Source organism: Mytilus edulis, chromosome 4 (assembly GCF_963676685.1).
Source record: "Mytilus edulis chromosome 4, xbMytEdul2.2, whole genome shotgun sequence".
Classification (NCBI taxonomy): Eukaryota; Metazoa; Mollusca; class Bivalvia; order Mytilida; family Mytilidae; genus Mytilus; species Mytilus edulis.
Window position 1 is genome coordinate 84,078,942 of NC_092347.1, and position 24,452 is coordinate 84,103,393.

At 33.8% G+C, this 24,452-nt stretch overlaps 1 protein-coding gene across 7 annotated transcripts in view; it reads right to left on the minus strand.

Moving 5' to 3' along the window:
- Window positions 1-24,452, minus strand: part of LOC139520817 (uncharacterized) — a 78,822-nt gene that overhangs the window by 38,462 nt on the left and 15,908 nt on the right. For 4 of the 7 annotated variants that reach the window (XM_071313785.1, XM_071313786.1, XM_071313783.1 and 1 more), the window contains exons 6-9: window positions 18,527-18,606; window positions 17,049-17,220; window positions 15,021-15,122; window positions 13,413-13,553 (exon numbers count right to left, since the gene is read on the minus strand). In XM_071313785.1, the coding sequence (XP_071169886.1) occupies window positions 13,413-13,553; window positions 15,021-15,122; window positions 17,049-17,220; window positions 18,527-18,606 (495 nt within the window). The remainder of the gene's footprint in view (window positions 1-13,412; window positions 13,554-15,020; window positions 15,123-17,048; window positions 17,221-18,526; window positions 18,607-24,452) is intronic. The other 3 variants (XM_071313788.1, XM_071313787.1, XM_071313789.1) reach the window with 3 other exon arrangements.

Below are 24,452 nucleotides of genomic sequence, written 5' to 3' on the forward strand. Positions count from 1 at the left end.
TGCATTTATAAAATAATTTAATTTGTATACAATTTTTCATTTTCAACTTAAAGAAACTTGGTCATACCATGCGAGACAATGTAAATCAAAGAACCTTTGTGAACAAACTCACATACCCCACGCTCCCACATTGTCACTGGACAAACAAAATCTCACCAGATTCTTAAGTTCAAATACTCATAACTCGACAAATGTCAACTGATAAAAAAATTCTTGTGGATATGCACATTAACATATTTTGTCCTCATTAACTTCAAAGTTTCATGACATTCTGGTGTGTGGTTTCAGAGGAGTTGGGATGACAAAATGTTGCAGTAGTATATTGAGGCAAATAAGTTTAAAGGGGTATAACTCCTAGAAAAAAACTTTGAATCATAATTTCCTGTCCATATGCACATCTAAATAATAAGTCCTTATTATCTACAACGTTTGAAGAAATTCTGTTGTGTGGTTTCAGAGGAGTTGCGATGAAAAGAAAAGGACTTACGAACTGACATTCCGACAGAAGTTGGACAGACTGACAGACAGGTCAACAAGAGTGCACACACTGTAATGTCTCACCTTCTTTACTAATTATTGATATTATGTTGATAGTCCTAAATATAAAGCTTTAATACACTATCACATAAACTTAACATTAACCAAGAAAACTAAACATTGACCAATGAACCATGCCAGGCAGGCATGTACATCTAACAATTCTCCCATACAACAAATATAGTTGACCTATTGCTTATAGTTTAAGAAAAACAGACCAAAACACAAAAACTTAACACTGAGCAATGAACCATAAAAATGAGGTCAAGGTAAAATAAAACCTGTGTGACTGACATGTAGATCGTAAAATATTTCCATACACCAAATACAGTTGACCTATTGCATATAGTAATAGAAAATAAAGACCAAACTCAATCAAAGAGCTGAATAGCTCTGAGGGGAAAGACGGCCCTTGTTTCTATTTAATTATGTTTTTGGAAAGGGGGGGTATCTTTTGATAGTTTTCATATGAAGAACAAAAAAGAGAACAGCTAGAACATGTAGAAAGGTTGACAATATTGAAATCAATTGTTGTTTATGTAATTTCATTTCCTTAGTTTAGGATTCAATTTGGACCAATGAAAGAGATCTGCATCTTCTAAATCTAAACATTTGATTAAAGTTGATAGCTAATTATAAAACTCAACTGAATTCTGTCATTTCACAACAACTACAATATTTTCTGAAATCTTGATTGTGTACTACTGAACTGCAGGCTCGGGCCATTTTCCATTTTTTGTGACAGTTCTCTTGGATTTTTAGGTTTTGTCTTTAGAAAGTGTGGACTGAAAAATCTATTCAGTTTTAAATTTCCAATGAATTTTATGAAGTTCGGAGTTATAACTCTCATCACAGGGAATCAGGTACTAATAAAAAAAAACAATATGAGAGATGTAAACTGTGTGAAGCTTGTTTCCAAATCTTAATTTTGAAATATTTGTAAATAATAAATATGTTTAAACTACAAAATGCAAATTTTTTTTTTTTTTTTTTTTTACCATTACAATGATTATGTAGGTACACAAAAATTTAGTTTTAATAGAAGACTACTAATCCAATGAAATGTTACATTTGAAGTGTTTAAATACATTAACTTTTATTTTAGTGGATAATTACTCATCAATTGAGGTGCTCCTGAATTGGAGGAAGATTCTCAGAATTTTTACAGAAAAAGTGGTCTCACTAATTAGCGACAAGAAGAATTTTAGCGACAAGAAGCGACAAGAAGAATATTTTTTTCTTGTCGCTAAATAGTCTTCTTGACGCTTCTTGTCGCTTTTTAACGCTTCTTGTCTCTGATTAGTAGGACTCGAAAAAAGTAATAAAATCGTTTCTTTCTCCTGTCTCATGTAACCCCACGATCTTTGTTGATTTTGAAAGTTGTTGACCTACAAATTAAAGTATTGTATGTTGATGTTTAAATCATCTACAGTAAACAATATTATGTTTAGATTTAACAAATACAAATTTGTAATTAGTGCATGATCTCTAAGAATGATTGAAATATTAAACCAGTGAACTGGTGTAGGATATCCCTGCTTCTTCCAAGAATGACGTCACTATAAAATGCAATGTAGGTTGGATATATTTAGAATATCTCGTCATACTAATTTTTCCGGATTGTAAAATAAGCGTTAATAGTGTAAAGGAGAGTTCAAGATACGATAATTTTGTGAGAAACAGAAGGGAAATGTGTAAAAAAGTGTTTAAAGTCAAACTATTCATTTCTGGGTCTCCTTCTCTTCAATCTAAGTAAGATTTGTTGGGGGGTTTTCCACACTATAACATGTATAAAATCAAAATGAATGATGTGAGGGAGTGTCACTCTGGTCAACCCCATAGGGGATTGACGGCTTGAAGCCGTCTTTCCCCAAAAACTTAACTTTGACCACTGAACCATAACTAGAGGCTCTAAAGAGCCTGTGTCACTCACCTTGGTATATGTGAATATTAAACAAAGGAAGCAGATGGATTCATGACAAAATTGTGTTTTGGTGATGGTGATGTGTTTGTACATCTTACTTTACTGAACATTCTTGCTGCTTACAATTATCTCTATCTATAATGATCTTGGCCCAGTAGTTTCAGTGGAAAATGTTAGTAAAAATTTACAAATTTTATGAAATTTTTTATCTCCATCTATAATAATATTCAAGATAATAACAAACTAGAGGCTCTAAAGAGCCTGTGTCGCTCACCTTGGTCTATGTGAATATTAAACAAAGGACGCAGATGGATTCATGACAAAATTGTGTTTTGGTGATGGTGATGTGTTTGTAAATCTTACTTTACTGAACATTCTTGCTGCTTACAATTATCTCAATCTATAATGAACTTGGCCCAGTAGTTTCAGAGGAGAAGATTTTTGTAAAAGATAACTAAGATTTACGAAAAATGGTTCAAAATTGACTATAAAGGGCAATAACTCCTAAAGGGATCAACTGACCATTTCAGTCATGTTGACTTATTTGTAAATCTTACTTTGCTGAACATTATTGCTTTTTACAGTTTATCTCTATCTATAATAATATTCAAGATAATAACCAAAAACAGCAAAATTTCCTTAAAATTACCAATTCAGGGGCAGCAACCCAACAAAGGTCGTCCGGGTCATCTGAAAATTTCAGGGCAGATAGATCTTGACCTGATAATCAATTTTACTACATGTTAGATTTGCTCTAAATGCTTTGGTTTTTGAGTTATAAGCCAAAAACTGAATTTTACCCCTATGTTCTATTTTTAGCCGTGGCGGCCATCTTGGTTGGTTGACCAGGTCACGCCACACATTTTTTAAACTAAATACCCCAATGATGATTGTGGCCAAGTTTGGTTTAATTTGGCCCAGTGGTTTCAGAGGAGAAGATTTTTGTAATAGATTACTAAGATTTATGAAAAATGGTTAAAAATTGACTATAAAGGGCAATAACTCCTAAAGGGGTCAACTGACCATTTCAGTCATGTTGACTTATTTGTAAATCTTACTTTGCTGAACATTATTGATGTTTACAGTTTATCTTTATCTATAATAATATTCAAGATAAATAACCAAAAACAGCAAAATTTCCTTAAAATTACCAATTCAGGGGCAGCAACCCAACAACAGGTTGTCCAATTCATCTGTAAATTTCAGGGCAGATAGATCTTGACCTGATAATCAATTTTACTACATGTCAGATTTGCTCTAAATGCTTTGGTTTTTGAGTTATAAGCCAAAAACTGAATTTTACCCCTATGTTCTATTTTTAGCTGTAGCGGCCATCTTGGTTGGTTGGCCGGGTCATGCCACACATTTTTTAAACTAAATACCCCAATTGTGATTGTGGCCAAGTTTGGTTTAATTTGGCCCAGTAGTTTCAGAGAAGATTTTTGTAAAAGATTACTAAGATTTACGAAAAATGGTTAAAAATTGACTATAAAGGGCAATAACTCCTAAAGGGGTCAACTGACCATTTCAGTCATGTTGACTTATTTGTAAATCTTACTTTGCTGAACATTATTGCTGTTTACAGTTTATCTTTATCTATAATAATATTCAAGATAAATAACCAAAAACAGCAAAATTTCCTTAAAATTACCAATTCAGGGGCAGCAACCCAACAACGGGTTGTCCGATTCATCTGAAAATTTCAGGGCAGATAGATCTTGACCTGATAATCAATTTTACTACATGTCAGATTTGCTCTAAATGCTTTGATTTTTGAGTTATAAGCCAAAAACTGCATTTTACCCCTATGTTCTATTTTTAGCCATGGCGGCCATCTTGGTTGGTTGGCCGGGTCACGCCACACATTTTTTAAACTAGATACCCCAATGATGATTGTGACCAAGTTTGGTTTAATTTGGCCCAGTAGTTTCAGAGGAGAAGATTTTTGTAAAAGTTAACGACGACGGACGACGACGACGGACGCCGGACGCCGGACGCCGGACGCAAAGTGATGGGAAAAGCTCACTTGGCCCTTCAGGCCAGGTGAGCTAAAAACTGCAAAATTTCCTTAAAATTACCAATTTAGGGGCAGCAACCCAACAACCGGTTGTCCGATCCATCTGAAAATTTCAGGGCAGATAGATCTTGACATGATAAACAATTTAACTACCAGATTTGCTCTAAATGCTTTGATTTTTGAGTTATAAGCCAAAAACTGCATTTTACCCCTATGTTCTATATTTAGCCTTGGCGGCCATCTTGGTTGGATGGCCGAGTCACCGGACACATTTTTTAAACTACATACCCCAAAGATGATTGTGGCCAAGTTTGGATTAATTTGGCTCAGTAGTTTCAGAGGAGATTTTTGTAAAAGATTACTAAGATTTACGAAAAATGGTTAAAAATTGACTATAAAGGGCAATAACTCCTAAAGGGGTCAACTGACCATTTCAGTCATGTTGACTTATTTGTAAATCTTACTTTGCTGAACATTATTGCTGTTTACAGTTTATCTTTATCTATAATAATATTCAAGATAAATAACCAAAAACAGCAAAATTTCCTTAAAATTACCAATTCAGGGGCAGCAACCCAACAACGGGTTGTCCGATTCATCTGAAAATTTCAGGGCAGATAGATCTTGACCTGATAATCAATTTTACTACATGTCAGATTTGCTCTAAATGCTTTGATTTTTGAGTTATAAGCCAAAAACTGCATTTTACCCCTATGTTCTATTTTTAGCCATGGCGGCCATCTTGGTTGGTTGGCCGGGTCACGCCACACATTTTTTAAACTAGATACCCCAATGATGATTGTGACCAAGTTTGGTTTAATTTGGCCCAGTAGTTTCAGAGGAGAAGATTTTTGTAAAAGTTAACGACGACGGACGACGACGACGGACGCCGGACGCCGGACGCCGGACGCAAAGTGATGGGAAAAGCTCACTTGGCCCTTCGGGCCAGGTGAGCTAAAAACTGCAAAATTTCCTTAAAATTACCAATTTAGGGGCAGCAACCCAACAACCGGTTGTCCGATCCATCTGAAAATTTCAGGGCAGATAGATCTTGACATGATAAACAATTTAACTACCAGATTTGCTCTAAATGCTTTGATTTTTGAGTTATAAGCCAAAAACTGCATTTTACCCCTATGTTCTATATTTAGCCTTGGCGGCCATCTTGGTTGGATGGCCGAGTCACCGGACACATTTTTTAAACTACATACCCCAAAGATGATTGTGGCCAAGTTTGGATTAATTTGGCTCAGTAGTTTCAGAGGAGATTTTTGTAAAAGATTACTAAGATTTACGAAAAATGGTTAAAAATTGACTATAAAGGGCAATAACTCCTAAAGGGGTCAACTGACCATTTCAGTCATGTTGACTTATTTGTAAATCTTACTTTGCTGAACATTATTGCTGTTTACAGTTTATCTTTATCTATAATAATATTCAAGATAAATAACCAAAAACAGCAAAATTTCCTTAAAATTACCAATTCAGGGGCAGCAACCCAACAACGGGTTGTCCGATTCATCTGAAAATTTCAGGGCAGATAGATCTTGACCTGATAATCAATTTTACTACATGTCAGATTTGCTCTAAATGCTTTGATTTTTGAGTTATAAGCCAAAAACTGCATTTTACCCCTATGTTCTATTTTTAGCCATGGCGGCCATCTTGGTTGGTTGGCCGGGTCACGCCACACATTTTTTAAACTAGATACCCCAATGATGATTGTGACCAAGTTTGGTTTAATTTGGCCCAGTAGTTTCAGAGGAGAAGATTTTTGTAAAAGTTAACGACGACGGACGACGACGACGGACGACGGACGCCGGACGCAAAGTGATGGGAAAAGCTCACTTGGCCCTTCGGGCCAGGTGAGCTAAAAACTGCAAAATTTCCTTAAAATTACCAATTTAGGGGCAGCAACCCAACAACCGGTTGTCCGATCCATCTGAAAATTTCAGGGCAGATAGATCTTGACATGATAAACAATTTAACTACCAGATTTGCTCTAAATGCTTTGATTTTTGAGTTATAAGCCAAAAACTGCATTTTACCCCTATGTTCTATATTTAGCCTTGGCGGCCATCTTGGTTGGATGGCCGAGTCACCGGACACATTTTTTAAACTACATACCCCAAAGATGATTGTGGCCAAGTTTGGATTAATTTGGCTCAGTAGTTTCAGAGGAGAAGATTTTTGTAAAAGATTACTAAGATTGACGAAAAATGGTTAAAAATTGACTATAAAGGGCAATAACTCCTAAAGGGGTCACCTGACCATTTCGGCTATGTTGACTTATTTGTAAATCTTACTTTGATGAACATTATTGCTGTTTACAGTTTATCTCTATCTATAATAATATTCAAGATAATAACCAAAAACAGCAAAATTTCCATAAAATTACCAATTCAGGTGAGCAACCCAACAACGGGTTGTCCGATTCATCTGAAAATTTCAGGGCAGATAGATGTTGACCTGATAAACAATTTTACCCCATGTCAGTTTTGCTCTAAATGCTTTGGTGTTTGAGTTATAAACCAAAAACTGCATTTTACCCCTATGTTCTATTTTTAGCCATGGCGGCCATCTTGGTTGGTTGGCCGGGTCACGCCACACATTTTTTAAACTAGATACCCCAATGATGATTGTGGCCAAGTTTGGTTAAATTTGGCCCAGTAGTTCAAGAGGAGAAGATTTTTGTAAAAGTTAACAACGACGCCGGACGCCAATTGATGGGAAAAGCTCTCTTGGCCCTTCGGGCCAGGTGAGCTAAAAATGAGCTCAGGTTCAGATGATACCTGATATAAAGCATGCATTTATTTTGTTTCATAAATAGATACCCCATATCCTTTGTTTTTCTAATATGTATGAACAGACCCCATATCCTTTGTTTTTCTCATATGTATGAACAGACCAAACCACAAAAACTTGATGTTGACAAATGAGCACTCAAAATGAGTTCAAGGTCAGATGAAACTTTGCATTTTACTGAGAAAAAGTGAACTCCAATAACTGATTCAGTAAATGGAGTCGAGGTCAGATGAACCTTATCTGCTGTAGACGTAGACTGTGCAAAGATATCACATACCAAATATAGTAATCCTATTACTCATTATAAATCAGAAATTTATTTGACCTTTAAGAACCAACATTTTAAGAAGCAGTTGCTCATGAACTATGAAAATGAGGTCAAGAACAATGGACATAACCATGACAGACCAAAACTTTTGCAAACATAAGGCATTTGAATACAGGTTGTAGACCTTCATTAATATAATCATTTTAAGGTATATAAAAACATTTTTGTCAGGAAATAATTGATCTTATAATAAATATATAACATTTTACAACAAGAGTGCACACGCTAAAATGTCTCGCCTTCTATACTAACCATTGTACTATGTTGATAGTCCAATATAAAACTTCACTACAACTATCCCATAAACTTAACTTGATCCAAAGAAATGAGGTAAAGGTCAGATAAACCAAACGAGAAATACATGTACACCTTACAATCATGCAATACATTAAATATAGTTGACCTATTGCTTTCAGTTTCTAAGAAACAGACTTAACCAAGATAACTGAACATTGACCAATAAACTATGAAAATAAACTCATCATAGATACCAGGATTAAATTTCGTATTTACTCCACATGTTCATTTGTTCTACAAAAGACTCATCAGTGAAGCTCACATCCAAACTAGAGGCTCTCAAGAGCCTGTTTCGCTCACCTTGGTGCATATTAAGCAATGGACACAGATAAATTCACGACGAAATTGTGTTTTGGTGATCGTGATGTGTTTGTAGATCTTACTTTACTGTACATTCTTGTTGCTACAATTATCTCTATCTATAATGAACTTGGCCCAGTAATTACAGTGGAAAATATATTCTAAAAATTTACAAAAATTTACAAAAATTTATGAAAATTGTTAAAAAATGACTATAAAGGGCAATAACTCCTTAAGGGGTAAACTGACAATTTTGGTCATTTGACTTATTTATAGATCTTACTTTGCTGAACATTATTGCTGTTTACAGTTTATCTCTTTCTATAATAATATTCAAGATAATAACCAAAAACAGCAAAATTTCCTTAAAATTACTAATTCTGGGGCAGCAACCCAACAACAGGTTGTCTGTTTTGTCTGAAAATTCCAGGGCAGATAGATCTTGACCTGATAAACAATTTATCCCCTGACAGATTTGCTCTAAATGCTTTGGTTTCAGAGATATAAGCCAAAATCTACATTTCGCCCCTATGTACTATTTTTAGCCATGGCGGCCATTTAGGTTGGTTGGCAGGGTCACGCAACACATTTTTAAAACAAGATACCCAAATGATGATTGTGGCCAAGTTTGGTTAAATTTGGCCCAGTAGTTTCAGAGAAGAAGATTTTTTAAAAGAATACTAAAATTTTAGAAAAATGGTTAAAAATTGATTATAAAGGGCAATTATAACTCCTTAATGGGTCAACTGACAATTTTGGTCCTGTCGACTTATTTGTAGATCTTACTTTGCTGAACATTATTGCTGTTTTTATCTCTATCTATAATAATATTCAAGATAATAAGCAAAAACTGCAAAATTTCCTTAAAATTATTAATTCAGGGGCAGCAACCCAACAACGGGTTGACCGATTTGTCTGAAAATTTCAGGGCAGATAGATCTTGACCTAACAGATTATTAAATCCCATGTCAGATTGCTCTAAATGCTTTGGTTTTTGAGTTATAAGCCAAAATCTACATTTTACCCCTATGTTCTATTTTTAGCCATGGCGGCCATCTTGGTTGGTTGGCAGGGTCACGCCACACATTTTTTAAACTAGATACCCCAATGATGATTGTGGCCAAGTTTGGATTAATTTGGCTCAGTAGTTTCAGAGGAGAAGATTTTTGTAAAAGATTACTAAGATTTACGAAAAATGGTTAAAAATTGACTATAAAGGGCAATAACTCCTAAAGGGGTCAACTGACCATTTCGGTCATGTTGACTTATTTGTAAATCTTACTTTGCTGAACATTATTGCTGTTTACAGTTTATCTCTATCTATAATAATATTCAAGATAATAACCAAAAACAGTAAAATTTCCTTAAAATTACCAATTTAGGGGCAGCAACCCAACAACGGGTTGTCCGATTCATCTGAAAATTTCAGGGCAGATAGATGTTGACCTGATAAACAATTTTACCCCATGTCAGTTTTGCTCTAAATGCTTTGGTTTTGCAGTTATAAGCCAAAAACTGCATTTTACCCCTATGTTCTATTTTTAGCCATGGCGGCCATGTTTTTTGATGAAATGGGAATTAAAACACAAACTTTATTCTAGATACCCTAGGAATCAATCAGATGAAGTTTGGTTTGAATTGGTTCAGTAGTTTCAGAGGAGAAGATCTTTGAAATAGTTTACGACGACGACAGACGCCAAGTGATGGCAAAAGCTCACATTTCCTTTTAGGAAAGGTGAGCTAAAAAGTTAAAAAGGCCAAATAAAGTACGAAGTTGAAGAGCATTGAGGACTTAAATTCCAAAAAAATTTGCCAAATACAGCTAAGATTAATGAGGTCAAGGTCAGGTGAACAATGCCAGACAGATGTGTACACTTTACAATCAATCTATGTGTTATATATAGCTGACCTATTACATATATATAGTATCTAAGAAACAAACTAAACCATGAAAACTTAACATAAATCAATTAACAACAACCACGAAAATGAGGTCAAGGTCAGAATATACCTGCCAGGCAGACATACACAACTTACAGTCCTTCCATACAAAGTTGACCTTATGCTTAATGTTTAAGAAAAATTGACCAAAACACAAAAACTTAACACTTAGTAATGAACCATGAAAATGAGGTACAGGTCAAATAAAACCGACGAAACTGACATATGTACATCATAAAGTATTTCCATACACCAAATATAGTTGACCTATTGCCTATTGCACTAAAAAAAAAGACAAAAACACAAAAACCGAACTTAGACCCCTGAACCATGAAATGAGGTCCAGGTCAGATGTCACCTGCCAGTTGGACATGTACACCTTACATTTCTTCCATACACCAAATATACTAGACATATTGCTTAAAGTATCCGAGGTATGGATTTACCACCAAAACTTAACCATATTCACTGATCCATGAATTGAGGTCAACGTCAAGTGAAAACTGTATGATGGGCATAAGGACCTTGCAAGGTATGCACTTACCAAATATAGTTATCCTATTACTAATAATATAATACCAATACCAATACCAAATTATCTATTATAGTGACATGTGTTTTATGACAATATACAATATTTCAATAAGCAGTTGTAATTACATGTATCAACACCCAGCCCTTTGGACCTATAAGTCACTTTAAACATTTATACATAAAAAATAATAATCATTTAACAGCGGACAAAGTTAGAATTTATGTTTGATTGTTCCAATACAAAAAGTTTTTTCTTTTATTAAATGCATTGTTCAAAAAATTAGCAGTTTTTCTAGGATATTTGCAGATAAGAAGTTTAAATTGTTCATCTTTAGAAAGGTCTTCAAAAGAGTGTTCTATATCCAATATAATAAAATTAACGGTACCAATTTTCTTGCACCAGATGCGCATTTCGACAATACATGTCTCTTCAGTGATGCTCGTGGCCAAAATATTTGAAATCCAAAGCTTATATAATAGATGAAGAGCTATAATCCAAAAGGTCCAAAAGGTATAGCCAAATCCGTGAAAGGAATCAGAGCTTTGCATGAGGGAGATACATTCCTTAATTTATAATAATTTCTATCATTTTGTAACAGCAAGTTGATTTCTTAAATCTCGGTAAAAGACACAGTCCATCAGGAAGTGGCGTTCATTTTCAACATCACGTGAGTCACACATTTTGCAAATGCGGTCAGATTCTGCTTCTCTGAAGAACCGTCCGGTTTAGATCCTCAAAGGAAGAATGCCGCATCTAAATTGTGTCAGTATAGAACGTGTGGATATATATGGATCTCTATGAAATCAAACCACACAATTCCATTCCACAATGGGAAGTTTGCAATAAGAGAAAAATTAACATTACTAATTTTTTAAACTTTTTTTTTTCAAGTAGTCACTGAACCATGAAAATGAGTTCAAGGACATTGGACATGTGACAGACAGAAACTTCTTAACATGAGGCATCCACATACAAAGTATGAAGCATCCAGGTCTTCCACCTTTGAAGCTTTTTAGAAGTTAGTTAAACCCGCTGCTGCCTGATCACTATCCCTATGTCGAGCTTTTTGCAACTTTAGTTGCAAGCTTGAAAAAAATGTGCATTGGCACTGCCCAATCGGCATCCATATATGTCTTGTAATTTGTCATTTTTTCCAAGGTGTGACAGTAAAAAAAAAAAACAAAAAAAAAACAAACAACAAACAAAAATAAACAAAAAATACCATTCCAAGATGAGACAGTAAAACAAATCAACAAATTAAAAAAGAAAAAAAAGTAACAGTCCTAGCTAGATAATAAAACTAAGCAACAAAATAAAAAAAAAGTAACAAAAAAGTTTCAAAGGTTCAAATATTTTGAACAGAATTGTTAATATAGATCTTTTTTCATGATTAAAGGTTTTTTTCAATTTCATGAAATTATAAATTCTTGTTTAAAGTCATATGAAACGAGTTTCTTGAATTTCCAATGTTATCAACATTTTGATCTAATGCACACATACTTAACTTGGGTAGAATGCCCGTTTTTAAAATATTTATTACACATCCATGTGGTATTATCAACAAACAATTTTCCAATCAGTGGTTGTTGATCAAAGCTAATTCACTCGAGAGTTTTTTTGCAGAAGTTTACTGGATCGACACTATTAAACAATAAAACAGAGCAAGTGGAAAACGTGACAGATATTTAAGAATTGAATGCTTCTTTTTGTAAATTCATTGGGGTGTAAAAGTGTTGACCGAAGTACATTTTGTATGAAGCGCGGAAGCGCTTCATTCTAAAAATGTGCGCACGGTCAACGCTTTTACAACCCTATGAAGTTACAAAAAGAAGCATTCAATACTTATAATTACATTTTTTTAGCTATGATCAAGAAAAAACGAATTTTATATTGTTTTGATTAAATTCACCTGTGCACTTTATTGTGGGACCACGTGCTATCATGAATGAAAAGTATTATTGAGTGATACAATTGCTTACGGAATAACACATGATGTGCTGTTAGCTAATCAGAATAAAGTATTATAATGAAACATACATCTAATGTAATTATTAGTAAATAGAAAGAGCCTTATTTGTTTTTATATTTCCCATGCGCTTCCAATTTGTTAATTCAACTATTCCTTGGCTTAACATTTGTCATATGATTTGTTGCAAAAAATTTGTTCTTCAAGAATCTGGTATGTTTGTTTACATTCTTTCATCATGGTTTTCCCCTCACAACTGCACTGTGTGGTGGCAGAAGCCATATCGAGGGGTCACATAGTTATTGTTATTGCATACCGAAAAAGTATTGGTGAATTAGTGTCTGGGAAGTCAATAATTCAATATCTGTACATTTGTGAAGATTTTGATAAAGCACAGGATTTTCGTTTTAAAAAATACGTTCACTTCTTTTAGAAAAAAAGCTTAGCCTTTCAAATATATAAAATATATTCAATTATTTTTTAATTTGAAGTTTCATATGACTCTAAATCTGTATTGCAAAAAATTGTTTACATATAATTTGAATCCTTGAATCAACGCTTTGAAAAACATGAATAATAAAGAACTTAATGAGACATGTTTGGCCTGCTTTACAATAGCAAATTGAAGAAAGTATATGATTCCTTTCTATAATATTGGTTTACTTAAATTAAATTATAAATGACATTGATTAAGGAAAATAAATTCAGTAACTTCATTGCAGGCCAGACAAACATCTCAGTTTCAGGATTGAAAATTTGTACCTAAATGCATTCGTTTTATATGACGCTCCTTATTGTACCAACATCCTTTCCCAGTAAAAAACTGTTGACAAATAGGGCATTGGCAACTATTCACAAACTTCTTGTATTTCTTTGGATCTTTTGCTCTGTGTGCCCGTCGGACTGAAATTTATCTTATTTTTAAGTAAAACCAATCGATCAATCAAACCAACTAAATTCTAAATCAGCTTATTACCTTGAGCATTGAATTTCCAATAAATATGAGATAATTGTTTCCATAACAGATAGCAGAAAGTATTTTATATTCAAGATAAATAACAAAACGACATGTAGTGCAAGCTCGTTAACTTGCGGTCATACTCCTACTCTTTTCATAATCTTATTCTTTTGTTTTTGTTTCTAGTGGTTGGGAAGAGGGGGGGGGGGGGGGGGGGGGGGCTTTTTAAAAGTTTAAAGGAGTGACCCTACTCATATTGTTCCTTTCAGCCCTGGCTTCTATTTATCATTTATAATTTATGAGAATTCTAAAAAGACATTTCATTTTATCGGGATGTTGTCACGTTTGAGGGTCCATTTTTGACTTTTTTGTTTACATAAAATATCTTTTCATAAGACCTCTTATAGAATTTTTTTATGAGAAACTAGTGAAACTGCAAGCTAATTAATAGTACCCACACCCAAATATTTCAGTAAACCAAAAGTTGTTGAGTGATGAATCTGAAAACCCATCACACGGTATAGCTGACTTATATAAACCCTGAAGCCAAACTTCAGAATACTTGTATTTAGTTCCTGAGAAAGATGTAACTAAAATATTCATGGGAGACTGATTTAGGGATGGACTGATGGACAGACAGAGGTAAAACAGTATAACCCTACTTTTTGTAAAGCAGTGGAATAATTTTTTAAGCAGGGGTATAATTAAGATAAAGGTCCTTGCATACATCACTAGAAAATGAATTTTGGTATGAAACGGCTATTTTGATCTTAATATCATCTGAAAAGTCTGAACAACAAATTATGAAGTCATGGTCAGTCTTTGTCAAATTTAGCCTAAAATACAGTACTGTTGACACAATTGGCATGCAATCAATACTGTACTTTTCCAAAGATTTTCACATAGTTCAGCATGATGCTTGTGTGAACAGGTAAATAAAACTATTGAACATAGACCATACAAATCTAATTGTTTGCATGTTAACTGAATAAACAGTACTAATTTTTCTGACATTTATTCTTCAATTAAAATTTTATGAAAATTCCACATGAAATGAAGATTATGAGCACTTTCATTGCTATTTTCTTTTTTTAACATTATCTAAAATATTGATGATGTAAATCTTTTTTAAATCTGACAAGGACTGGTACGTGTGCAAGAGCCCTTTCAATAGTAGCTGAATAGAAGAAGGCACATGGATTGACACCATTTATTCTATGACTTCAGTGCCACTTGATTGGGGACGAAAATAAATTACAACCACTTAGAGAATGAAAGCTTCTATCATGCAAATATTTCAGATATCCCATTTGAAGTTTTGTTTTTATCTATTAGTAGGACAGAGATAGATTATTATTGATTTCTGTACATATGCAAGATCATTTGTCTATTTTATGCCCTTATATTTATACCTGAATGAATTTGCCTGTTATGACGGTTTTTACTTTGGCTAGCATAAGGACCAATGAATGTTCTACTACAAAAATCACACTTCAAGAAGTCTGACCCTGGCTCTGAAATATAAAAATGTATACCATAAATCAAGAATTTGAATTAAAAATTTATCTTTTTATTGAGCTATTTGTTTTAATGTTTTTCATAATCAATTAACACAAGCAATATACAGAAATGGGAATGAATTTTGGTACGAAAATGAAAAACAAAAAGATTAAAGCAATCATGACTTTTCAGATGATGTTCAGATTGAAATGACTGTGATGTATTCAAAGGACTTTTATTTAGACGAGAGCCTGTATCATTCACCTAGTAATAATTTTGCTGCAGTATTTGGTTTACCTTTACTGCAATAAGTTATGGTTATCTAAAGACTATATTTAGTATGGTTATTTATAGATTATATCTAGTATGGTTATTTATAGATCATATTTAGTATGGTTATTTATAGATCATATTTAGTATGGTTATTTATAGATTATATTTAGTATGGTTATTTATAGATTATAATTTGTGGCTGATAAATTTTGCTACATAAAGTTTCCACTTCAGTTCCAGTAAAAAAAAGAACCCACCATAACTGGCTAAAATTTTCTTTCAAGGGCAATAACCCTTTGTAAGAAGTTGATTGACTATTGTAATGTAGGTCTAACTTTGCTCAACATTTTTGCCATTTAAAGTTTCTCTCCATCAATCTCTATTTGCAGATATTAACTAGCTGTTTTTCAAGTTCTCTATCTATCATCACTGTGTATTATCAGTACAGTGGATAAAGGTACTAACCAAGCGAGTTGTGATCCATTTTTACCTGACCCGTAAGAAAATCTTTGTTTTGTTTTATCTACATTCAATGTACATTTCTCAATATCTGAAATTCCTGCTCCCAAATAATTTTTGAATTGATTTTTTCCTAGTTATAAGACAACTTTTATATTCTACTAAGAGTAATAAACTATTACATAAGTCAACTTTCAATTTCAGTACAGTTGTAGAGCCATTTGCATGTTTTACCTGAAAGAAAGCTAATACAGGGCAAAAGTAATAGTAACCAATCATAAACCTACCTGTGATAAACCCATTGCATGAAACATTTTGGGTAATATATAAATGGGAAAATAAAGCTTTTGTGAACGGTGTACATTCACTTAACTATGTACCTTACAGAAGGATTTCTGTGATCAGCTATACACGGTACACAACTCTTCCTTTCAGAATGAAATATCGAAAAGTAACATATGTATGAAGGATTTCAATGTCAATTATTGAAAGAGCTATACTTATTACACACACACAGTGGCCTTCTATCAGAAAGAGAGTTGCAATGAATATAGAATCATATCGGATGAGACAAGCGCCAAATCCTTTGACAAGTATTTGCACTTTATTTTAGTAAGCGTTCTTATTTGGGAAAAAGAAGGAGACATCTATAATCCTTGTTTTCAAAATTCCAATAGGGAACTTCTCTAATCATCAACCTACGACCAAAACAATTATGTTTAGATTGAAGTACACATTGGTATAAAGTAAACAAAACAAAGATTTTCGTTACCTTGTCATGTCAAAATTGATCACTCGTTGTACCGATGATACACAGCGATAATTATCTCCAAATTAATAACCAAAAATTTTGTAAAGGGGCAATTACTCACAGTAAGGTTGTTTGTAAAATTACTTTAGTTTTCGAGATATAAGCCATGATTGCAATGTTTTATAGACAAAATAAAAAACACAAAATGTATACTAGGTACCCTACCCTATGAATCATTGTCCAAAATTTTAAATTAATCTAAGTGGTTCAGAGAAGATGTTTGAAAGAGCTTACACAGACAAAGGACATCAAGGGATTGCAATAGCTCACATTGACTTAAGGACAGGTGAGCTAATAAGCTATTGGATAATTAAAAATTTCACTTGAGGAAAACCAATTTTTCTGTAAAGGTATAACCTTTTCTGAACTGAAGTGCAAAAGTTCAAAAACAACCTACCTGCAGTTGTTCTGAGATGTCCTTGTTTTGACATGCCAACTGCCAGACACTTTTGAAGTCTACAGTAATCGCAAGTATGTCTTGTGTTTCTGTAAATAATGCATTTTTTTTCAAAAAAACACTGAAGACTGTTGCCAAAATTCTTCTTGTTATTCTTCTTATAAAAGAAATCCTGTAAACAAGATAAAATAGGTATTAAAATAATAAGCAATGTACCTTTTGAAGGAAACTGTGGATTCATTAATATTAGTGGAATATCATTTTGTTTAGGAAATTGGTAAGGTACGTATACAGGCCTAGGGAACCATGAATTTCAATATTCAACATATTATATTTTTTTTTTATCAGGTTGTTTAGTCATATCTGGAATTTTTTTTATTGGGTACATGAAATGGCAATGCCCAGGGATCTCCATGGCCTGTTTAACGATGGCGCCCCGCCATCGTTCAAATGTCTTCCGCCATCGTTCAAAACTGTGATCATTTTTTAGCAATTATAATTAAATGTATATAATTGCATAACCCTCAGGCTTTTTATATGGTATAATCCTATACAGTTCAAACACCTGAGGGATATCCTGATTAAGATCGCTAATCGCTTGTACTTCAGCTTGTTCAGGAAGATCTACAAACCAGACCGGAGAATATTATCTGAAGATAGACGATTCATTTGTCGAATTATTTAACCAAGTTTTCGCAAATGCTTCAGATTAAATAAATAAATTAATAATCCAGTTACAAAGTTTAACAAGTCGACCACGTGCTTATTTTGACTTACGCAATCAGCATCCCCCTTTTTAAGAAGTATAAAATATGACATAAAACAGTAATTATTTTTATCGCAAATAACTCGAGTACTGCTGTATTGTAACGATAATATAGAATTACTTTAAAAGTTAAAAAGTAAAAACTTTGAATATTTCCTGTAAAGAGAAATATCGTATCGTAATTCCGAAGTCATTTAGTAGTTTACAATCAAACTGATACATCCGCGTTTCCTGTTTCTATTCAGACTCGAAAGATGCATGTTGCATAGCATCGATTTGCTATATAAAGTCATTAAAAACCTTTTCATTTGACGTTTGCTTTGCAAATCTTTTTAACCTTTTACATAACCCGTTCGACTTGTTTTGTAGTTGCTGCAAACCAGCCATACCGGTAATAAGTTTATGACTTTTGAATTTGACAGTGTCCGTGAAAAATAAGCTCCACATGATTTTTAACCCCCATAACAATTACCAAAAAAAGACAGAAAACTACATGGGATCCAGATCCAGATCATTTACTCCACAAGTTCATCAAGTTTATGTATGCTTATTTAACCGAAGCTTTATTTATAACCATTCAGTTCACAATTATAATTTATGCAAATAAGTTTTTCACAGAATTAATTTTGCTTAGTTAGTTTACCAAACTTCTTTTAAAATTACATATTTTTTGTTAGAAATGTTGGCTAGTTTGAATGTATTTTTTACTTACATTGCAAGAACGACAACTTTCCACACCATAATGTTTCCCTGAAGAAACACCTCCACATACTGTACATACTCCTGGTATTGCTATAACAAAAATATCAATTGGAATACAATTATGGTTAAAAGTAAACTCAAGGCTAACAGGATCCTTAATCACACATCTGGCAACAAGAGTACACACGCTGAAATGTCTAGCCTTCTATACTAATCATTGATATTATGTTGATAGTCCTAAGTATAAAGCTAAGCTTTATTACAACTGTCACATAAACTTAACATTAACCAAGATAACTAAACAAAGACCAATGATTCTTGAAAATGAGGTCAAGGTCAGATGAACCATGCCAGGCAGACATGTACAGCTAACAATACTTCTATACAACATATATAGTTGACCCATTACTTATAGTTTAAGAAAAATAGACCAAACACAAAAACTTAACACTGTGCAATGAACCGTGAAAATGAGGTCACAGTCAAATAAAACCTGCGCGACTGACATAAAGATCATAAAATATTTCCATACACCAAATATAGTTGACCTATGGCATATAGTATTAGATAAAAAGACCAAAACTCAAAAACTTAACTTTGACCACTGAACCTAATCAAAGCGCTGTAAGCGCTGAAGGCAGTTAACCAAAAACCAAGGCAACCGTAATTATGAAAACTGGCAATGTTGCCTCAATATTAAACATTCATATATAGTACATTCATGTTTATCTAATGATTTATTTATTTTAAAAGGCAAATAATTTATATGTTATCAAGGTTTCAAAAGCAATGCATATATGAGGGGGGTTAGGATTTGTTATATTGTCCCATACATGAATATATATGGTTTAGGGGTGGGGATCTGGACCATTTTTAAATTCTAAAACAGGAAGGGTGGGGTGACCCCAGTGACTCGTTTCCAAGTTCTCAAACAGGAGGGGGTGAGGTAACTCCAGGGACTCCCCCTTCATTTCATTTTATTTATTATATTGTCCTATACTTGAATATATGCAGGGGCGGATTCAGGGGGGTGGGTGTTGCGGGCTTGCACCCTCCTCAAATTTGCAAAGCATGGGTTGTTCTCAGCTTAATACAGAATATTCCGATAATTTTACCTCAAATTTCAAATTTTTTTTAGCCTCGTTCTGCTCAGCGAAAAATTTAAGTTTGTGCCCCTCCTAACCTAAAATCCTGGATCTGCCCCTCATATGGTTTAGGGGTGGCCACGGTAGCTCGACCGTTTCCAAGTTATCAAACAGGAGGGGTAGAGTGACCCAAAGAATGCCACCTATATATCATATGATTTACTTACATTTAGGTATAAATAATATAGTTGCATTATTTGTGAAAATAAAGAAACTTTCAGCTACTTTAATTGACCCTTCAAAATTGAGAAAAACAAATAACCCTTCGAAATTGCAGTAATATGCATGTTAAACTTTAAAAGCATCTCACATGCATTATCATCATTTATCACTGATAAAGAAAATTTAAACTGTGACCATGAACATGTATATTGTTAGATATACTGTTCCCAGCTGTCACTTTGTATTGGATTTTTAAATTAAAATTTGTCAAAAAGTAATTTTGAGTTTCTGTATAAAATATTTTTCTGCTTTTTCTTTCTTTTACATATATCTTTTTGTTTACAATTCTAGTGTTTATATTCATTTACCATGCATAGATTTATTTTTTCACCTGCTTTGATTTATTTTGTAATTGATCGCCAAACCCGGAATTATCCTTATCCGCTTGGCCTAAAATAAAATTTCATTTGTTTGGCATTGCCGCCCGACCCACTGAAAAACTTGCCACCCAAATAATTTTATTTGCGTTTCAGAAATTTATTTTTTTTTATTTAAAAAAAAATCGAAATTGTGCCGGAATTTGATCCGCCGAGTTTGTTCCTGGCTTTACTTATTTCAAATCACGATCTTAAAAGCGCTTGCCTTACACAGTATTGGGAGCAAACATTTAAATGACATGGAATAGAAAAAGTTTGCCAAAAGTAATGTCAAAGAGGCCGGCAGGGGAAAGCATCAATGCATTGGTTAAGGGAGATGGATTTTATCAAAAATCAAATGTTCAGCTATTCTTTGAAAGAAACGTTCTGAGAGACCTTGTAGAGGACTCAAGTTTTATCTTTTGTAAAGGCTAAAAGCAGAAACAGATGATTTCTGCTCGACTTTGTCGCTTCATGAGATAGAAGTTTTTCACCGGGACATCACAGAACAAATATGCGTGGCTCTTACATTTGTTGAACTTATTAAATATTTGAAATGTATCATTGACAAATTTTCCCTTGAACCAGAGAACAAAGTATCTACTATAGTCAGAACCACAATGATGAATTCAAGATAATTATGGCTGTAAGCACTAAAGCCCATAGACCAAAACGGTCCCAGATTTACAGGTTTATAGTAGTTTTGTACCAGTAGATGCTAGCCTGGTACAAAACATACATATTTTAAAGATTAGCATCTTGTGTCAATTGAAGTACTTCCCCCTTTTCTTGCCTTTCTTCTTAACATGAATAAAATAATTCTTAAAACATAAAAGATACTGACAGAAACATATTTATAAATGTATCTAGTGTACTAGTGATGAATAAAATCCCTTCCTTTTCCACAATTCTAAGGGCTCATTAATTTATCTGTATTCATGTAATGCATGTCCAGATTTCTGTTAATCAAACAAGCATTACAACCCATAATTTATTTATCTGCAAAAATTGTCTGTCCTGCTGCATATTTCCATTTTGAATTTATCATACGTTTTAAACCTATAGCCCTGAAAAACCTTGCACTAATGGATAATATTAGTATAAACACCATGTCTATTTGTGCCAACCTTCCAAATTTTTAATATTTTGCTATCCTTATTTGGTACAGATCCTATATCCTCAAAACTTATCAGGGGCAGTAGGCGTGTTTGTATGGTAGTTCGTCACACCTTTCATGTATGATTACTAGCCTCTAGGTATTGGTTTGAGCCCTAGTTGGGCAGTTGCAAAATTAAGGTTTGATTTTCATGTCATATGTGGTAAAGTTAGTCAGTTTCTTCCCGCAGGTTGCCGCCGTTTTCCTTCAAGTACTACGGTTTAATAGTATGCCAACAAAACTGACTGCCATGAAATTACATACGGTGCAGAAAGTGATGTTTATAAAACCAAAGCAAACAATAAAAGTTTTAAATCTTTGTCCATTTGTACAAGGAGCCGTAGTGGTTGAGCCATTTAACTTATGGTAATTTTACCAAACTGTGACCACAAGATGTGACATCAGGTCTCTGTTCAATTGGCAGTCCCACAATAAAAGTTCAATTTTCACGTCATACATTGTACATTTTATATGGTTAATTTGTCAGTTTCCTGCCTCAGTTCTGTGTTTTTTTCTGGGTCCTTTGGTTAACTCTGCCAACAAAACTGACTGTCTTACATGAAATTATCCATATGATGTAGAATGTGACATTGACGTTTGACCCCGTTCAAAGAAACCACCAGCATGTACATACAACAATGCTGCAATGCTTTAGACAACATTGATCTAGAGACTTCATGATTTACATGTATAAAGTTTTTGAATGTAAAAAAAAAATCCCTACCTACCTACCCACCTGCTGATAGTGTGGGTCGGCAATGCCAAACAAACAATTTTTTAAGGGTGGCCCTTCCGGAATCGGATCCGATATTGTAAAATTTTGTCTTCACGGCCGCCATTGTTAAGTGTTTACAATGTTGTTTTTGTCAATCAGATACGATTTTACTCGAATTTATACAATATTTGTCGGCGATTTTCTGTATAAAGCTAGCGGTTGAACAAAATGAACATCGCTGTCATGAATAATAATGATAAAAATAAGTTTTTAGCTCGTTTAATTGGAGACTTTGGTGACTTGCATGGAAGGTTTGCAAAGCAATTTCTTATTTTCTTTCAAGTGGAAGGTAACTACGTCGGGCGTAGCTAGAAAACCAACTATCCTAGTCGAAATTCCGCTTGCAAAAGTGGAAGGTCGCGGACCTCGGACCACCGCTAATTTGCACACCTGTTTCCAAATTTCTTTTTTCTAATTTGAAATTGCCGCCAACAGCATGAACAGTTGAACTTATTATATAATAGACTACTGACGTAATTGTACTATGTATTGATGAAAAACAATATCCCTACGACTTTTGCCATTTGGGAAATCTAAACTACTTGTCTTAAGAGATTTTCGGCGATTAAATATTTCATACAATTGTTCCTTGACATCTTAGCTAAAAGCACAAGTCATAACGAACTACACAAGGATTCTTAATAAGCACTACTTCCTATGTGTAACTTCAAAACTTTTGGATAAATCGACGATCATTTAAGGTTTTTCTGGTCATATTTTTTGTAATCCAGAATAAAAAGTATTAAAAAAGTGTTCAATTAGTTATATATAACATAGTAGCGAGCTAGATAATAACAATGGCAAGTATTTCAGCATTTATTCGGTAGAACACAAATCTAGGGTGCTCGCATAATGCAGCTTAACTGCATAAAAATGAGGTCAAGGTCACATGACATCTGCCCACTAGACATGTATACCTTACAATCATTCCATACAACAAATATAGTAGACCTATTGCATATAGTATGAGAAAAACAGACCAAAACACAAAAATTTAACTATAACCACTGAACCATGAAAATGAGGTCAAGGTCAGATGACACCTGCCAGTTGGACATGTACACCTTACAGTCCTACCATACACCAAATATACTAGCCCTATTGCTTATAGTATCTGAGATATGGACTTGACCACCAAAACTTAACCTTGTTCACTGATCCATGAAATGAGGTTGAGGTCAAGTGAAAACTGTCTGACAGACATGAGGACCTTGCAAGGTACGCACATATCAAATATAGTTATCCTATTACTTATAATAAGAGAGAATTCAACATTACATAAAAATTTGAACTTTTTTTTCAAGTGGTCACTGAACCATGAAAATGAGGTCAAGGACATTGGACATGTGACTGACGGAAACTTCATAGCATGAAGCATCTATATACAAAGTATGAAGCATCCAGGTCTTCAACCTTCTAAAATATAAAGCTTTCAAGAAGTGAGCTAACGCCGCCGTATCCGCCTCCGGATCATGATCACTATCCCTATGTCGAGTTTCAGGCTCGACAAAAATGAAATATACAACATTTAAACCTTTACCAGCAACGGAAGCCAGCTTGTTTGATCCAGATCAACTTTGAGCTGTCCAATAAACAGCAATAGATATTTTAGTGTTTTTATGACATCTAAATAACTTCCTGTAATAGATGTTTTCACAGGAATTCAACATAAAAAGCAATTTTCCCAAATCTTGTCTCACTGATAATTTTTGCTCTTGAAAGATAATAGCCAAAACTGCACATAAAAAGTAAAAATTGACTCAGGGAATTAACCCCTATATGGAGTTGTTCCACAGTTTTGGTCAAAACAGACTGTGGTAGCTCTTGATGTTCTGTACATTAGTGTCTTTACATGATTTTCTATGTAATGGTTTAAAAATATAGTGGTCAATATTTACTATTAACCCCATGTCTAATTCCTAACCTTGGTCATGTTGAATATCAGTAGGGTTCTTTGACCTGACATCTAGTTACCCCAACAACAGTTTGTGATCTAGTTAAAGTTTGGTTCTCATTGACCCAGTAGTTTAGGGGAAAGAAGATATTTGTAAAAGATACCCGAAGAAAGAGATATGATGTGCTGTAATGCAATTTTGATAGTAAAATGTTGAAATTAAAATGGCAACTACTTTTAAATATGCAAAACATATACATTCAGTCAGCAATTTTAATCTATAAGACCTGTAGTCTCATGGCTGAGGCAACCCCCTTTCTAGAGGCTGCCAGACTTTAAAGCAAGTTGACTTGGTTAATACATGTCATGCATGTGTTCTCATTAAAGT